General features: G+C 34.7%; 2 protein-coding genes across 6 annotated transcripts in view; both read right to left on the bottom strand.

The window, feature by feature from the left end:
* The window catches only part of pyd (zonula occludens-like protein polychaetoid), a 210,948-nt gene that overhangs the window by 49,478 nt on the left and 140,933 nt on the right, over nt 1-20,537 (bottom strand). The window lies entirely within an intron of this gene.
* LOC147065341 (uncharacterized) lies at nt 2,532-4,985 on the bottom strand. The gene is made up of 2 exons (XM_085956648.1): nt 4,615-4,985; nt 2,532-3,905 (listed from the first exon to the last, which is right to left on the bottom strand). Exons 1-2 carry the CDS (start codon nt 4,889-4,891, stop codon nt 2,602-2,604), a joined length of 1,581 nt encoding a protein of 526 aa, XP_085812774.1. The 5' UTR covers nt 4,892-4,985; the 3' UTR covers nt 2,532-2,601.

The following is a 20,537-nucleotide window of genomic DNA, read 5'->3' on the forward strand; positions in this document are numbered from 1 at the left end:
ATTTATTTTAAAAGATTTTTTTTAGTGGTCGTATGTCTCTTAAGTGTTCAAATAAAGTATGTTCAATAAAAGAATGAAATAAATAGTTTGGATTGAACTTTTTAAGTTTTTGTTCTATCTCTATCTAAGTTTCACAATAAAATAGGAAAAACGGCCAGTGATGAAAAATAAAGAAATATAATATTAAGTTCATTTTATTACAAAGGATATCATGATTATATTATTAAAAAAAACATCATATCCTTTACATAATTCCAGATAAGATAGGTTAAACAGCAAATACATGTAAAAATATCTTTATAAAAAAAAACCATTGATAGGTAAGACACATTTCAATTTACTATTATTTGACAGACTTTCAGGGCAATCAATATAAAATAATGCAATGACAGTATATAGATTATATATAAACAAGGTAGGACTCATAAACTTATGATTGGTATTAAGTGGCTAAGATTCTTTTGGATTCCATACATTAATGCACCTAACGAAGGGCGGAGTTTCTACACTATAACCGAATATAAAATCTAAATTGGTTCCCTCGAATCCAAGAATATCATTAGCAGATGACATCAATGACTCTTTGAGCTCGTTCTTTGACTGCTTGAGATTAAACAAAACTGTACTTTCACAAATTTGCAGCTTTTCTACGACTTTCAATCGTTGACTGTAAGGTATATTAGGATCCTGAAGTAACGAGCCCATTTTTTTAATCAATTCTTCATTATCTTCTGATTCATCCAACGGCTGACAGGTTAAATCTTGAATGCTTTTGTTTCTTACAAAACCTACGTAGCTTAATAATCTTGCCCTGGCACGATCTGACAGCAAAGGATCATCAACGAGGTTCCTAATCTTCTCTAATATCTTAGTCGCATCTTCAACTGATGAATTTGACTGTTTGATAATATCGTTTGATAATTTACTTCTCAGATCCACTAGTTTAGAGACGAAATCGACTTTATCAGTATCAGAGATGCAAGGCACTTTGATAATAGCATTGAGTCTTTCAATTGTAACTTCATAATCCTCGTTCAGATCTATAACACTGTTTGTTATATCGCGAACGACTTTATCTCGGAAAGCAAATAAAATACAATCGACCTGTTCTTTCTGGTCAGGCGATAAACTAGAGTCCGCTGCCATAGCACACAGCTTTTCCAAAACAAATACTTCATTATTTTTGGACTGTTCTGCTTGAGCGATTAATTCCGCAATGATGTTTTCATTCAGTTCTAATATCCGTGTATTCAAGCACTGCTTTCGACTACTGGATAAAAATGGATCTTTTAGCATCCGTTTTAGTTGTAATAGCTCCCATGTATTGCTGGCAGTTAACGGAGAAAATAATGTATGCAATAATTCACCCGGTGTACTTGAATTGACATTTGTTTTCTGCGAAGAAATTTTGATGTTTGACTGTTTCTTTCCGTTACTATCTATTTCAATATTGTTACCACTATCACTGACTTTATTACGTTTACGTTTCTTTTTAGGGACTAACTCGCTTTCAAAAGAATTGGTAGAACCAAGTTCATTACCCTCAACAGTATGTTTGGAAGTTTTACAACAGCCAACGCCAATGTCACTGGAATAAAGGCCCTGTTGCACACTGTCGACTGGATGCAAAAAATTTGTCCCTGTTTCATCAGTCAATGATTCAATGGTATTTTCTAGAGTCTTCATAATAATCTTGCATCGAGTATGAACTTCACTCAGTGTTGAATAATCCAGTGGTCTCTTCAGCAAACTCCTGGCAGTCGTAAACATATTTATGACAGAATCTTGAACATCGTTTGAATCGTCTTCCAAAGATATAACTTCACTTAAAGTCTGATTTGCATCCAAAGTAGGCATGACAACAGCACTCTTTTGTTTTTTGGTCGATTTATTTTTGCAGGAAAATGATGATTTTCGTTTGACATTCTTCCTGCTATCAAAACGTCCGGACGGGTTGTGGTCATTATTCGGCTTAATTACAGCATGTGACATTATCACTTAAATTGTTATACACATTAAATCCCACTTTAGACAAAATATTTGTACAGGTTAAATTGTAGAATGTTTTTGGAATAAATATTTTCATATACGGGCTGACACTACCTATATAATTACGCTATATTGCCACATACCGTTTACTGTAAGTATAACACTTGGTTTCAGAACAAATTTAAAACTTCCGAAGTGTAGTAATTGACAGAAAAACATGAATTTCGACTAATTTGCAAACGTACAAAACGTGCCACCACAATGGCCGCCAACAAGTGGAGTGAATTTAGCGGCGGGCCGGCGCCGCAAGTTATAACATTTATGTAGTGGTACGATAAACATGAAGTCAGTTTTAAATAGCGACGGAAGAAACTCTACAGAGCGTAGTGTTATCATATTAAAAAAAAACATCACAAAAGATAAAAAAAAATATTATTCGGTGTATCCTCCAAATTGTATACATCCCTGTCAGCAATATCATCCAAATGATAAAAATAATCTCCCAACATAATTTACTACAAAAATTAAAGGAAATAAATGGATAAAATTAAAAAATAATAATTTATTGATTGTATTAAATAAAAATACATTTTCATGTCACAATAATTCACATTATAAACATCCTAACACATTTTTCTTTTTCTTTTTAGGTTTTTTAGAATCATCTTCTTGTTCTAAAACATAAGTTTTATTATCTTCGAGGGAAAATTCAACATTCTTTTTCCGTTTCTTACATTTCATTGACCTTTCATCACCATTTGTAGTATTCTCATCAGGCACTTTAACGCAACCTGAATTTCCATTCAATTCAACTGACTTTTTTCTCTTCTTATTTTTACGCGGGGTACCGTCATCTAATATTTCAACATTATTTTCTAAATTATCTGCACCGCGTACAGCACTATTCTTCCTATTATTTTTCTTAATATTTCCTTTAACAATTATCCCCATATCACCGCCCACAATGTCGGCGGGATCAGTAATTTCCTTAGGGAGTTCAGACTTATTTTTTTTCTTTTTGGATATATTTTTGTTGGCAACTGTCACTGATTCTTCAACAGCTATAACTTCAACATTATCATTCACTGTAGAATTGCTTTCATCTTCCGCCAATGTTATATTACTTTTACTTTTCTTTGTTTTCACGTAAGTTTCCGTGACCTTCATCACAGTTCCATGTTCCTCACGTTTCGAACATTCCAAGTCAGATTTATTATTTCCTTTATTTTTCTTCTTTGATTTACTACATTTCACATTTTCATTCTTTGAGCTGGATTGTTGATTAAATTTAACATTTAAGTTACCATTCATTGAACTCTCACCATCACCAACATCAGTAGTAGCTGTTACCAAGTTTGCACTCTTCATCGGGTAAAAACTAAATGGTTTCGATTCTTTCTCATCATCATTCAATTCAAAATGTGGCTTGCTTTGATAAAAATTAAACGAATTTTTATTTTTTGTGGCAGGTGTTTCAGATTCAGGCGCATCACAATGATTTTGCGTACCGGAGAATCCCCTGAAGACAATATCGCTGTCGGGTTCATAATTTGTGACAACGGGGTCGTCGATTATCTCTTTGCATCCCAAATTTCTTAACGGCTTCTTATCAAACTTGTTTCCGAGCTTCGATTTAAAGTAATCCTTCATACTCCCTGCAGCTATCAAATTATATTCACTTGATTTTTCTTCAACGTTGTCATCAACAGATGCATTGACGGGTTCCACATCATACTCTTTCACTTTTTCTTTAGGGTCCAGAGACTTCTTGCCGAAGATATTGGCTAAATCTTTAGCACTATATCGGGTAATATCCTTCCCCCTTGTAAACTTTTTGTAGTGCACCCTGGATTGTGATTTTTTAGACTTCTCTTCTAATGATAAGTCGCTATGCAGTTTAGTGGTATCGATGGCACCTGGAATAAAAATAGTTAGAATTGTTAAATACATATTATTATAATGTAAAATGCACATTTCCATACAATGTGAATACTTGGAAGGTAGAGCGAAAATTATTGCTATGCAAAATTCTTATAAAGCAATAAGTAGGTTAATATGTGTATTTTAAATCTCAATCTTTAACCTTTCATTATAACTTTAATATACCTAAGATATAAATTATACTTTCAATCCCATTTTTGGCAACATTGCTATGAAAGCAAATAGCCAAGTACCTACATGGTATTTATTTACAGTATATATTATATAAGCACAAATATCGCTATCTTCAGAAATATAATACCCTGTGTTTCATCAGTTGAAGACACATGATTGACTCTCTGGATAGCTGCTAAATCGACTTGAAAATCATGAATTAAAAACTAGCCATAATAGATATTATTCAACAGGTTTTGCAGAAACTTATTTCAAGCCCAGATTCTAGTAAAGATCAGTACTCTACATCCTTTGTGTGGTTAAGGTGTTTTCACCCAAATACACCAAAAATCCAACCAAAACCGAACACAGCCCTACAATAACTAGTCAGTTGTACCCTATAATTTATAAAACAATTAATGGTGGCACTAGATTATCTATCTAGATGAGAATAATAATGTTGAAGTAATACCTATTATAATACTGACAATAATGATGGCTATATAAAGTGAAGTATCTGAAGAAACTTACCTCCGTGTAACGATTTTAATAAGCCATTGAAATTATCTTCATGCTCGGTCCATTGGTCATTTCTATCCTTGAAGCCTACTCCTCCATTATCGTCTTTGAATCGAACTTTAACATGGTCAGTGGAACCGTTCAAGTTCAAGCCGAGACCTTTCCCGGGGGCCCACCCCATTTTCTCCAACATTTTTTGTCCAAATTTGTTTTGGTCATCACTCCACTCGTTCTTTCCTCGCAAATTAAGAGTCCTTTTTCTTCTACGAGGCTCAGCTAACATAGCCATCGCCGAAATATATTTTAACCTCCAAACGGGAAAAACCAAATACGCTCCGTATTTATAAGACACGTGTGACAGCGAGAAAACTTCACATCGCAATAGCGCAGGTTAGCCAACGTAAAAAATGTTGATATTGCAACTCGCGCGTGCGTATTCTGAAACGTAGGTACGATAATATGCGCGCATATTTTAAATTCAATGAAATTAGCTGTAAATGTATTTCAAATAGCTGATACAATCCATACTACTTTCAAGAAAATCACAAAAGAAACAAATAAAATTAAGAATCTACATCCTACTGGTCATTGTGGCTTCAAAAGAAAAATGAATAAATTAAATTTTTCTCTTCACTTCGATATTCCACACCTATAAGCATATTTCAAATATAAACTAGTGCAAACTAAAGTTGTACTTTAATACGATGCGTGATATATTGTAATAATAATTACATAGAATTTAATTCTACATATTTATTAGAACAGTGTCCCAATTTATTTTAGTCGAGGAACCCTTTTATATTCTGCTCAATATTAAATTACCCATTAAACCAAAATCAGCACAAAAATAAAATGTGGCGTGAAAATAAAAAGTTTTGGAAATGAGACTTGAATATGCAGGCAGGATATTCAATATTGGATAACTACAAAATTTTTGTTAATTGAACTCTGTGGTCCAGAAACTATCCCAATAAATGAAAATATGAATTACTCCTTGCTGCCACTGGACTTCTGAATTAAAAAACAGGGCCGAGAAGAGATTATCCATATTATCGTCAGATAATACACTTTGAAAAGTATCATGATTGAAGGTGGACTCAACTGGACCTCATTGTTTCAGCATTTTGTATTCATTGATTAAAATAGGCGTATTTTGTTACTCTCCTTCAATCACTTTGGCAAATCATTTTACAAAATCCAACACGTGCGGATTTATGCGCATACCAACATTATTTGGGAAACGCTGTGTTAGACAATACTAGCATTTAACAATAAACTATGTAACCAAGAAAATAAGATTTAAATCAAAACAAAACCTTTGATTAGCGAAGAGAATTGATAACTTTGCAATGGCTTTTATCGCGAATAAATAGGCAGATCCAATAACACATTCATAATGTGGGCGTAAACATTGCATGATTACAAAGTATTACTAGAATATAATTATAATAATTATTATACAACCAAAAAATTCAATTGATTGACAATAAAATAGCATTTGAATTACGTATAATATTATTATGTATGTTATTTTAGTATTGCCATAGTTTGCAGTTAATGATATCTAGTTTAAAAAAAATACCCACGATGGCCGAGTGGCTTAAATGCCGGCCTATGGAGTCGAAGGTCCCAGTTTCGAATCCTGGGTCTGGCAAGTACACATATATTGTTTTTCAATTTGTGTGTGAGTCAGAGTATGGACCTACTAGGTTGAGCAAGTGGCTGATATCCATTTCTCGTAAAAAAACAAAAAAAAATCTGTCAATACAAACCTCCACTCTGTGGAGGCCCATGTGATCCTTATTAGGATCGGACATGGTCAAAAGAAAAGAAGAAGTTTAAAAAAAAAACACCAGTTTTTTTATTACTTTAATGCCAAAGGACTTGCTGAACTAGGTGTATCTTATATGGCGTTTTAAAGAATCTCTGTCCAATTATTGCATATTATATATATATATACCGAAAAGCAGAGTTGTGTACCTACTACAAATACATACACATATTGTTTTTCAATTTGTGAATGAGTCAGAGTATGGACCTACTAGGTTGAGCAAGTGGCTGACATCCATTTCTCGTAAAAAACAAAAAAAAATCTGTCAATACAAACCTCCACTCTGTGGAGGCCCATATGAGGCAGTTTGGACTTGCTGAACTAGGTGTATCTTATATGGCGTTTTAAAGAATCTCTGTCCAATTATTGCATATTATATATTTATACCATAAAGCAGAGTTGTGTACCTACCACAAATACATAATGGTTCAAGGTCCCACAGAAAAAAAATCTAATCAGAATCGGGCAAAGGAAGCTTTACATGTAATATCGGGTATGATTGTTAAAATAATCTCAATTTGACGAAGTTCTTATTAACTGAGTGTCTTTATTAATGCTTCGCACGTCATATTAGGCCTTCTACGTTTTCGTAGACACCATTGATCAACAGACAATAGAGGTATGCATAGGTATATTATAATCATATTTCCATTCATCAAATCAATAGACCGGTATGGAGTTCCAGTTCCAAAATCAATACGGGATTCTTTGGTTACAATTCGAATCCCTGGTCTCGGTGGAAAGATATTGTATTAAATAAAATAAAATAGTTTGTAGGGTATCTAGGTAGTTCTAAGTACACATTCTAAACAATTGAATAGTTTCGTCTGCTTCACTGGGACATTGCCAGATGATACAAAATATATAATATTACAACCTGTTACACGAACAATATTTAAAAACAAATTTATTTATGGACTTTAATTAAATAAAATGATTATAATCGGATGTTTGTTATTTTTACAATAAAATAATTTAAAAAAAAATGTTTTTGTGTTAATTAAAATTTTCAATTTTCAAACACCCATAAATCTCTGTGATTTACAACATGTGAAAGAGGTCAGTTCTCTAAGGCGACGATATTCTCTGGTAAATATAAATGTAGGCATTTAGCTTTTCAAAAAACATTACCTTATTACATAATCGTAATTAGGTACTTAGGTTATGGCCTCCACAAGGGGGGGCTGACAGCGCTCTAGCCTGGGGGCCCGGGCTCAGGAGGGGCCCGGCGTGGCAAGTCGACCAAATAAGTGAGATAAACACACCTCACAAATTTGCCTAATAGTTACAAAAAAGTCGCCAGCGGCGCTATTTTCCTTCAATAGTTACATTATTATTTAAAATTATGTGGTTTGACGATGCAATTTTTAATTGTGTATCCATACCCGACAACTCAATAATTCAAATGGATGTATTATATACAAAAAAATACTAAATATATTAATTTTACCGCGTACACTATTTAGAAAACGCTACTGTATAGCGTCACATTGCCTTTATCCTTAGCGATAGGTAGGGGGGGCGCCAAAGATCCTAGTCTGGGGGCCCGAATCAGGATGTGGGGGTCATGACTTAGATACCTAGTTAAGCTGCATAAAATGAATTATCATTATTCAATATGCCATTAATTTTATTAAGTAGGCAGGAATCTAAATATGATTATACATACTATGTTTTCTGATAAGCTGGGTAGATTTAATCGATTTATTTTTGAACAGAGGATTAAATAAATAATTTTGATTTTATTTTTTTTAGTATTTACGCCATAGCTGTAATATTGTATATTTTATACGCGTTGACAATGTCGCCGGACGAAACCGGTCCTGATTATTATTAAATTATGTCGAATGAGTACCTACTCTAATTTATTACATATTTTATTTTATTTAATGCACGATAGAATATTGTACTAGGTATATTTATAAAAAAAAGATTTTAATTGTGTACTTCATTTCAAAAGACCGTGACCTTTAAGTCCGCTGCGAGGATAGTGATTGGTGAGGTGATGGAACTGTAGAATGTAATATAGGTATTATGATTCAATTATTAATGTATTAATATTGCTTATATCGTGATTTAGCCAAAGTTGAGGCATGACCACAAACAAGAATTATGCGAACATCCGAAACGATGACTCATGTAGTGCAAACATTTTGTTTGTTTTATTCTGACAGGTGGAAATCGAAATTCTTCAGTCACTTCAGCAAGCGTTTTTTTAAGGTGAGTCAATGCAAAAAAGGGCATCTTGTAGGTAGAAAAGCTTCGGCAACGTCGCTTTCATCTCAGCTCAGGTGAAACCACAATAATAATAAAACATTATACCTACCTAGGTATTCTATCTTCCACGCAATCATATAAAAGCGTATCATGATTATTGTGTTATAATATAATATTAAAACATATTTTTCTGTGGCATTCCAAATTATGTAAACATTTACTTTTGAAGACCTAACATACAATAATAATGTAGAGCTCTGAGGTACCTACCTAACTTTATGTAAGCAATATAATATGTAGCAAATCTAAGGTTATTGTGGATAATTTGCCAGACCCAGGAGTGGAACCCAAAACCTAATATCGTCTCTGTTCTGGCAGAACACACTAACTGGAGAATACTAGTTTTGAGTAATTTGACTTTGAAGTTATTAAAATGTTTGAAATAATAGTCTATCATGTGATTTTATTAAGTAACCGTAAAAAGGATGTCTTTAAAATAAAGACTGCTTATTTATTAGGAAGGTTGCCAGACGGTAATGTTTGAAATAAGGAACATTTTGGTACTAACTCAATATGTCATTTTTTCGAATTAGTGTTTTCTGCCAGAACAGTGACGATATGTTATAAGCCGACACGTAACCGCTAGGTCGCTAAAAACCAGAGAACACAAAAACAATGAGAAGTGCCTTCTGGGTGTTTGTGAGAAGGCGAGATTCTCGAATGTGGAGAAATATGGGATAAAATTAAACACGTGTTACTGAATATGTTATTTTTAATAGTTAAGCCAGTATCACAACATGCTTTTACGTTTGTGTGCATAAACGAAACGCACATTTAATATTGGTAACCGTCGTCAACTCATTTCATTCTCCATAAACAGAAAATGCGGTTGAAAAAATAACTACATTTCAATAAAGATGCACAATATACCTATTATAGAAAATTCGCGTTCATTATTATATGCGGGTAACGTAACGTAACTGGAGATTGCAATTTTCAATACGCAATGAAAACATAAAATTACGGTGTTTTATATTATTGAAGATCCACTATCACTATCGGTATTTCTTAAAAAAAAACTTTCCCGCTTAAATTAAAGAAAACTCCGCCCATAAATCGAAGATAAGGTAGCTCTTTATGGATCTTACCATCTTCCCTTCCCAGAATAAATGTAGTGATTTTTTTTTGTGATAATTTCACTTATGTCGAATCATTCATTCATTTCAGATAGGTACCTACTCATAGTGTTTGTATTTTTCTGCATTATTAATACCGAAAATATCAGTATTTTAGATTTTAAAAAACCGGTATTTCAGTATTGATATAAACCGGGATTACGGTTTTCGGAATACCGGTACTGCAATCCCTAATCCCCACGTGCAAATACATGACACTAGACTGTCTTCGTGACGTTTAGAGTAGGTACCCATACGTTTTATTACTTTGCACCTTTTGCTACACTGATACGCCTCTTTCCCTGTTTACCTAGCATACAATTAGATCAATGATATTCACTTGTATTAATATATCATGTAGTAATAAGAAATTAAATAGATAATAAATGTAAAGAAAAATCAGAATATTATAATACATAATTTTCATCCTAGAGCCGCAGTGGAAAGTTATGAAGCACTTTACTTATTGCGCCAACGTGTTTACTTTAATATCGAAAATTTATATCTAACATTAGAATGATACATTCGTAGTACCTACATAATAAGATCATGAATTATTTTTGAGAAAACTTATGTAAATAGTCGACCTTCTTGAAGTTGTTCAGAACTGAGAAATAAAAACTGGTCTGGGGTAGGAGCGGGTCGCGATTTTAATGTCGTTGAAAGTGGGTGATCAGAAATGGAATCCAACATAATAGCAGTACAGCCGCGGGGAAGAACCGCAGTACTGGACAGAATTAAACGAAAGTGGCAACCGGTTGCAGGTTGCAATGCGGCTCGAATTGCGCTTTTTTGGGCGCTCTGTAGGTAATGATGACGAAAATATTTCGCGCGAGAAAGAATGAAAGAGTCCCAAACAAGAAGTTTTGCCAAAGTGAGTAGCCCGGAGCACACCATAAATTGCCATTAATATTATGCCATACAAAGTTCGTACTGATAACTGAGCAATTTTGCTCAGATTCATGGCAACATTAGTTTTAATACAATAAGTATTACGGCATTTTTATGTAGATACCTATTCAAATATTTACCTACATCTTCCCGTTATATGATGTGTTGTGGTTGTGATTGGTAAATGACCTCACCGATGTGCCAACCCAACGACATAAATTATTTATTCAAGATTCCCCCAGGTAATGCGTGTGGGAGAGCCATGCCGGAGAATCTGTCATTTTTTAATCGCGCCAAATATTTTTGTCAGCTCGCAATGACAATGGTACCAGAATGTTTTGTAAACAACATCTGCGAAGGTGTATCGAATACAATATTATACTACTATCAACCCACGGAATCCTATCAAAATAATTATTATCTCGTCTGATAACCATCTTAAACCGGTATTTGTAGTTATGTACATATTGTAAGTACCTATCAAAGCGCAGGTGTCAAATGTGATATACTTTTTGGAGACAAACAAGGATGGGGTTAACAGGGCTCTAGCGTGGGGGCCGGGGCTTAGAAGGGGCCCGGCTTGGTAGGTCGGCCAGCTAAGTGTTATGAGCAGAAGACAAAGGCGACTTTATAAAATATTGACTTTTGTTATATCTTAAATCGTGTAGAGCAGCGATTCCCAATTAAATTTAGTTGCGAAATAATAATAATTACAATTCTCATAATGAAATGACAAATTATGGTATTAGATTATTTATTAAGTATCATTTGGTATTCGGAAATCGTTTTTCGGATATAAAGGCTATTAACATCCTTTGTAAGTAAACACTGCAAAACGAAAAAAATATTATCACAATTACGAATAAATTTAAATTATTATTTGTTCCCAACCCATTGGTCGCATGATTTCTAGCGGATTTCAGCTACTCTTAAATTATGTTGGAAGGTAACATTTTGATGCATTACTAATTTATTCCATGAATAGTAAAAAAAATCTAATTAACATTTTATTCTTCATTATTTTTTTTACTATATTATAGTAGGTACCTAGGATTCCGCGGAATGTTCATTAGCCGCCATTTTTTTATATTTCACGACTAACTTTAAACATGATTTATTAACATTAAGGGCAGTTTATTTCGATATTCGCTTTTTCTAATTGTTTACTAATATGTTAGCAGTCCTAAATAACGTGGTTGACTTTTTTCTATTATCTCAAAATGACGAAATATGGAGGTTACCGACTCTGAAACTAACAGCCTCAAATAATCGATAGGTATTCGCTATCATCATGGCCCCACATCCTGACACGGTCCCCCAGGCCATCATCTTGGGTAGGGTGGTGCTCTACAGAAGCGTTTTCAAATGATATTCGAAAGAGTTCCATGGTTTCACGAGGTAAATTTGTGGGTATTCCATATATTATGTTTTGTGATTTCCTGCACAAAATCACTTTTGGGCACAGTTCAAAAATTATGTCCCAGATTAATGTAAAGCTGGTACTGGTAGTATTAGTAACAATCAACACACAGCCATTGAATCTACCGTGTTTCAAATACCAAGTACTTGTATATAAAAACAAATTCCGCGTGTTACACCTGGCCAGTTCCTATGAAAGGTTTAGCGGTGCCTATTGTTTCTGAGAACAATTTGGCTCCCTACCGAAGAACAAAGGGTGCCTATCTGCCCAATGGTTTATTTGTACGTGCTTTTGGTGCTTCGGACCGGAACTTTCCAGCAGGCCGGTCTACGATCTTTGTTCGATATATTTGGATGATCAATATCGCCCATTTCCCAACAAAATATAATATATAAAATTTGATATCGCTAGGTATTTACATATCCATTCAGCATCGGTCATATATTTAGTCAGATATAACCATAGATTTCATAGATCGAGCCATATGAACGTTTGTATAGCGCCATTTGATAGTCGTCCCAAAAACATTTTAGTGAGGTTGATTTTGTACATAGACAAAAATAATATTATGTATATGTACGTTGGCTCTCATTGTAAGAATAGATGGCGGCTATAAAGAGCAGCATAGTTTGACATTTGATGTAAGTACTTACTTTTGACCCACTGCTGTATGCGATTATTCATCTAAATATGCAATAATGAGTCATCATCAATTCATAACAAATTCAAATTTTAAGTTTTAGCTGTAGTTAAATGGCCATTAGTGATTAATAAAACAATAACGTCAATTCGTTACGGAATTATGGAATTGACTGAATGATCATATTTTATTATGTTAAAATTCTTGCGGTTTTCATAGTCAACGGCAATACTGTGTGAAGTTTGCTACAAATAAATATGCAATACGAAATGACTTGAAATTCTGTCAGTCGTAGGAAATAGTCGTCCGCACGACTAAATCTTTTAAATTATTACATCCTTAGATTATAGATTACATCCCCAGATTAAGTTACACAAAAAATCTACGAAATAGTTTGCTATACAATTCCGAGAATCGTAATTCAGAACACGGCATGGTGTTTTTTTCATAACGGAAAATTCGTCACACGACTCGTCGGTCAATGCAAATGGCATACTTAAACCCCGCTTTCAATCGACGTATGGTCCATACTAATTAATAAAGGCAATGACAATATCAGTAAGTATTGGTCAAATCTGACAAATATTTTACCTGTCTACACCAAATAAACAAACACATTGCAAATTTACTATACATAAGCATTCTACCCTACCATTGCCGACTGAAGTAGAATGCCGATACATTCACAACGACTGGTCCTACTTTTTCCATCCCTCCCGTTGTTGTCTATGGATGACCTGTCATTGCCTGTCATTGTTCTATAGCGTTCTCATACTGACGCGTCTGTCGTGTTCACACAGGGAATGATTTGATTTAAATAGATGAGTTACATGATAAATAATACACTAGAATTAACACACCTCCTACAAATGTAATGCATAGATCAATGCTACATATTTATTGGAAATCGATATTACCACCGGTTTTTGTGTGAAGGACTAGTCTGACTTTAACAGTTGATGGATAACAGGAATATATATTATTTATAAATAACACAGCTAGTTAATATGTTTTATTTGAGAATTTTATATAATTCAATTTGATACGAGAAAGGGCGAATCAATATGTCAAGCAATCTGGGATTTGATTTTGACAGCTGAACAGTGGACCACTCGTTGCTTGTGCAAAAAGTTATGCTCAGGCTTTATTAATCTAAAGATGGCGCTGACCCTACCCGTAGATATAACCCACCTGATAAAGTAACCAAGCATAAAACGATTTTTTAGAAAATTATCAATCGTTTGCGGTTTGATGATGTTATGCGAAAAAATACTTATGAAAAAGGTATTAAGTATACAATATACCTACCTACAGAATAATAATGTTTTTATATTTCTCGGAATTTAGATTCAAGTAATGATGTAATTTTTATTCGATGACAGGTTGAGGCAGCAGACCTTGAAATAGGTTATATTTTATGAGAAATAAAATATAAAGTAAACGTTTACTTGAAATACACACATAGTGTTACGTACTACAAATTGTGTAAATATAATTAATGTAGACGCATAACTGTACTGTCAACAAATATATAAATATGTCGCTCTGCAATTGAGAACACGGTAAAGGTTGTTAAACCACAGCCACTGGTGGTAACCACACGCTGTGTAAGAGTGTAAGCATATCGAGGGTTAAGAAACGATACCTCGTAAGCGACATTTTGTTCAAATCTGGCACCAACGAAAGCTGAAAGTTCGTTAAAATATATTTGGCCTCTAAAAACGTTTGAAACGACATCTCGTATCTACTATGTCGTGAACTATTCAACTAATGATAACTCGTAGATGCATAGTTTTGATTGCCGCCAGCTACCTATTTATAAGAAGCATGTAAGTAATCCTCATACTAGGGATTTACCGTATGAAAATGTCAATACGGGGTTTTTCGGTATTTCTTATTGAATACCAGTATTTCTTAAACATTAAAAACACCAGAAGTCGATGCTTATCAATAAATATAACAATTAAAATCTTTTTAAAATATTATTTTATAGCAAAAACCTACATAGGTACCTACATTTATTATGTTGACATTTAAAAATATGTATTGGTGATAATTGTAGAACTACTTAGTGATTTTTTACAAATAATTTGAATATATTGATAATTTTAACTAAAGCTTTCAAAAGTTCATCAAGTGCAAATAAGTCCGGCTGCGGGAAAAGCTTTTTAAATTCAACGCTTGTACCATCAATAATTATAGAATAATTGAACATTTGTGTCACGGATGTTTTCTATTTCGAATTAATAAGAAATTTTGTAAAATATATTTGATAAAATTTGTTTTATTATTTTTTCACCTATGTTGAATTCACTCAATATATTTACATTTTAGCAGCACATTACTTATAATTCATTTTCAAAAATGTAAACGAGTGTGCTTTCTTAATACCGACAATTCCGGTATTTCGGTATTGATAAATACTGGAATACCGGTTTTGAAATACATGCATTGCAATCCCTACCTCATACTACATACATAAATGTACAATAGGTGACAAAGACATTGATTTGTAATATCAAACACATAGTGTACAGGCGAGATGTTTTCCCTCTCCTCCAAAGTTGTTATTTTGTTACTTAGGTGGTCTCGTTTCTAACCTCGATATGCGACTTCCCAAAAGCTTGGACTTGTCACCTGACCAACATGCCAGTGTGGCGAAGAACTACAAGATACTCTGGGAATGTGCTCCGAAATGGAAGAGATGCTCAAGTCGGTCTAACCAGTTGATGGGGCCCATTGGACCGTTCGACCTGGTCGCCCAGAAAGGCCAATTTTGTTGCATTTAAAAAAAATGTGGCGTGAAGATCTCATCACATAGTTTTGTATGTCCGTATTGTTTTAGCTTTGTTTTTTGTATTACATATTTATTATTTAGAATCATTTATTTTTGTTAGCTCACTGTGCGTGATCGTTCGATTAAGACCGAGTTTGGTCCGTGCGGATTGGTTAAGAGGAGTCTACGTTTATGTTGTTTTGTGGGATTACACGACCACACATCATAAAAGGATTAAAACAAGTGTCAGGCACATTTTTTTCATAATGGCGTAAACATTAATTACTTTGTTCCTAATTAATGTTTAGTTCTGCGGTAATTATTTGAATTTACAGTGCACGTTCGTCTGACGACATTGACGTAAAACATTCCGCTGCCTACAAAGCGTTTAAAAAATATTTACTTTCATAGTATAGATACGTAAGAAATATGTATTCCGGATACAATAATTAGTATAATAATGATGAAAGAAGTCGGTCGTATTATTTGACGTATGCAAAAAATTTACGTGTCAAATCGTTTCGAGATTGACAAATAATTGAGTTGGGCTGGAAGCTGCACGCAAGTTTCAGCTGGCTTTCGAAAACGGCGCAATTATAATGGTAATTGAGACCAATGATGTGTTAACAATAATCGCGTTCACAAGAAAAATAAATGCCTAGGATAATTATTAAAATCGCCGATAGATACAGCCGGGCGGAAACCAGAGAACTAGTTAATGATAAATATAAAGTTAAATAGCCGTAGGTAGATTATGTAAGCAATATACGATCCTGCCAGCGGCGATTTTTTTTAAGCAAATGACGCAATCAATTCGTTAGACAATTTGAAAGGAGGCCTCGGAACAGTTCAAATCGGTCATACAATTAATAAATATAATTAAGAAAGCTCACGGCGAACTGTGCCACGGTTAAATGTTGTACGTACAATTTGCATGTAACCATCTTCGAGACCCTCAGAGGCTAGGTTCGCCTCCCATGCGGATAGCTCCTTTGAACTGACGTTGACCATTATTGACACCATGGACCGAGAAATTCGGAGTATCATAACTAGAACACTATATAAGAAGAATTCAGCATTCAGCTCATTTTTATTAAACTTAGCAGAGGAATACGCACTATTTCGTAGCTTAAAACATCTCGTGAACAGTACGAGAGTAGCTCTAAACAAACTGTTGGATAGCAAACGACGGTAGCATACAACAAATTTAATCCAGAGCATGGGCCATCCAGAGCATGGGTCCCCAGGCTAGGATCTTTGGCGGGCCCCCCTACCTATCGCTAAGGATAAAGGTAGTGTGACGCTCTACAGTAGCGTTTTCCAATCGGTGTACGCGGTAAAATTAATGTGTATATTTAGTGACTTTTTGTATAATTTAATACATCTATTTGAATTATGGAGTTGTCGAGTATCGATACACAATTTTATTAAAATTGCATTTTACAATCACATGATTTTAAATAATAACACTATCGACTAATAACACTATTTTTTGCTATTAAAGCAAATTTGTAGTGTGTGTTTACCTCACTTATCTGGCCGATTCGCCACGCCGGGCCCCAGGCTAGAGCCCTGTCAGACCCCCCCCCCCCCCCTTGTGGGGGCCATGATCCAGAGACTCGAATAAAGGAACGGCTATCGACAAAAGTAGGTATTTTTAAATTTTGCAGACATTATTAATCGTTGTGATGGGGTGGAGTCTTGATCGAAGATAGTTGTATTTTGAAGTAAATGAGTGGACGACCGAGAAGAGTAAGTTTTTATTCGATGAATCCAAATATAACTACGTATGTATTTTTTTAATATATCCATTATAAATTATCGGTGCGTCAATACGTCAATTAATGTCTTCATAGTCTTCGCTGGCCATTTTGTCAACAGCTTCCGAGTTTCAAATGAAAGCAATGAATCAATGTCAGCCCGTTTGATGCTGCATATAATTATGATTTAATAGCCTGATTTGACCATAGGCACTTGACCGTATGTATAGTTTAATTTATGTCTAGACAAATAGATCCTAATGGAGGTCACCTAACCTTTTCTTTTCGAAGTCAGGCAGGTCGAAAACGCGACGCCAACGCAAAAATAATGTGACTGAATGTATACCTACTGATAGTCATTAAAATACCTAAGCATGTTCAAAGGATCTTCAAAAATCTAAATGTTATGAATAATTTGATGCCTGAGGGTTAAAACGTTTAATCTCGAGCTGGGCTGGAATCTAATTCAATGCAAATGACTAAATGAGTCATTTATCGACTGTTTCTAGCCGAAATAATATGGCAGCGTAATATAGGATAAAAACTACACAAGATTTAAATAGGAATCATATTAGAGAAAAATTAGTACAGTCCTACAAACTTTTCTGAAGAACGGTCAAAAATGGAACTACGGACTACCATATCGACACCACATTGAAAACGTCATTTGAATGTCAGATTCAGTCCAGTTGCGAGTCTTGATTTGGTAGTTTTCGACTGTGGCTCCCCCATAAATTATTCAGATAAGTTTGTGACACTGTAACATTCAAAAATATGCAGGCAAATTTAAAAATGTCACCTGAACGTATCCGGATTAGTGTACTTATCTCTTTTATAATGTAGAACAATTTGAATTAACTTATTGTATTTTTCTTATATTCAATCCATTCCTGAATAAATCAGCAACTATAAGGAATGAAGTAATCAAACAAACGGTTTTAAAAAATCTCGTCAGTGTTCAATTGACCGCAACGATAAATTTACCGTGAACTGTCCCCACTATTGTATTTTTAAAAAATGTTGCAATAATTAACAAAATGGTTTGGATGTGTGGGGACACGCCCAAATAATTAAATTGTCATCAATATAATTTTTAATGGTTAATCCACCCATCAATTATTCATGAATTGGACACATTAATTGATTGGTGAATATATGTATTGCACTCATATTATGTACCGGTTATGTTTTTAGACAAAATTTAGAAGAATATACAAATACTGTATTCGATCACACTTTCGTATATTAATCTCTATATATATAAAAATCTCGTGTCACGATGTTTGTGGTCGAACTCCTCCGAAATGGCTCAACCTATTTTTATGAATTTTTTTATGTATATTTGTTAGGTATGAGAATAGGTCAACAAGTATATTTCATACCGCTAGGTGATTAGGGTATCTCTATCCAGAAAAATTTTCTTTTATTTTTTTGACAATTTTTTTTTATTATTTGGCATAAAATAACACCTATAACCTAAAATTTTCATTTTCCTACCCCCATCCTCCCATTTTTTAATCGCGATTTTATTATTTTTGTATGAACAAATTTAACGGTCGTTCGTATTTCAAACAGAACGAAATTATTTATGTTGTTGAATGACAGATGGCACTACGTCCGAGAAGAATTCAAGAGAAGCGTCGCGTCATTTTGACATTTCATTCGGCAAATCACAACGCAGTGCGTGCAAAATTTTGTACGATTTATTTTAATTTATCTATTTTTATGTGCGTGTATTACAGTGCACAATGCCAGCAAGACGCAAGGGGGGCCATTTGGGCCGTCGAACGAATAAAGCAACAAACATGAGAAATAGTAGAGTAGAAAGAACAGACGAACAAATCCAACAAGATAACAAAAACGTGCGTGTAAGCATGTTGCAATTGCGTGCATCTCAATCACAAGAGGCACGAGCTGAACGAAATCAACAACGACAATTGGAACGGAGCCAAGCGCGCCGGTTCGTAGTTAACACACGCAGAGCAAATGACCGACAACGCCAACAAGTACATCGAACATTTACATCCGCTTCGTTCCTTCGTCTCGCATTTGAGTACGAGCCAGATATTGAATATTCCGCTCATCCGAAAGTGCTGATTGGTGCTATGGACAAAGAATTTCCCCATTGTCATGCGCTCAAATTCAAACATGAGTCAGCCGGGATGTGTTGCGCATCAGGAAAAGTGCAACTACCAGAAATTGAGATACCACCAGAACCATTGAACAGCTTGCTCATTGGCACGGTTCCAGATTCAAACCTGTTCCTGAAGTCCATTCGCACATTCAATTCATGCTTCCAAATGACTTCGTCCGGAGCAACAGAAATAGTTCACAATACTGCGGCAAATGGTCAACAATTCCATTCTACATTCAAAATCAAAGGTCAAGTATACCACAAAGTAGGCTCATTGCTGCTAATGCCAAACGAACCACATACATTTTTACAAATCTACTTCATGGGCGCGGCGGTGAGGACATCAATCATGTGGATGCACGTTGCGGCTACAATAGCCTCAATTCGCCTAATGCGAGGCGCATCGTCGGCGAACTGGACGCCCTGTTGAATGAGCACAATAAATTATTGAAATTCTTCAAGCACACATGCACGAATTGTAAAGTGACAATCACGTTATTGTCATCAATCCTGATAAAACACCAGCTGGAGAGCACGTACGTCGATTCAATGCGACTGTTGTTGACGACATTGCTGGAATCATGGTTGGCGACTGCACATCGATGCGAGAAATCGTGATTCGAAGAAGAAACAATAATCTGGAGTTCATCGCTGACACACACCGTTCATACGACGCTCTCCAATATCCGCTAATTTTCTGGAAGGGACAAGACGGATATTGCATAAACATTAAACAACGAGATCCTGTCACAGGTAATTCATTCATTATGAACATCATTACTCATTTTGAATTGAGAAAATGAATGGTTGTTGGTTTTTTGTTTTTATCGGCGGTCATCGTCTACAGTGCTCTATTCCTCCTTCTGTCATAGATCCCATCCCTACACACTTACGATACATTCGTTACTTTTTATTTAACAACCAAAATATTCACTAGAAATAATTTATATGGCAGAACAACGTTTACCTGGTCAGCTAGTATAATATATTATAGAGAGAGTAGGTACACACATTGTGAATGGGATCTTTGCTCGCCTGTCCTAAATGTGGCTCGATTCATGAACTACAAAAGATGTCAGGCATATATATCC

This window comes from Rhyacophila brunnea, unplaced genomic scaffold, assembly GCF_057557595.1.
Source record: "Rhyacophila brunnea isolate RB1 unplaced genomic scaffold, BYU_Rbru_1.0 scaffold_6, whole genome shotgun sequence".
In the NCBI taxonomy this organism is placed as follows: Eukaryota; Metazoa; Arthropoda; class Insecta; order Trichoptera; family Rhyacophilidae; genus Rhyacophila; species Rhyacophila brunnea.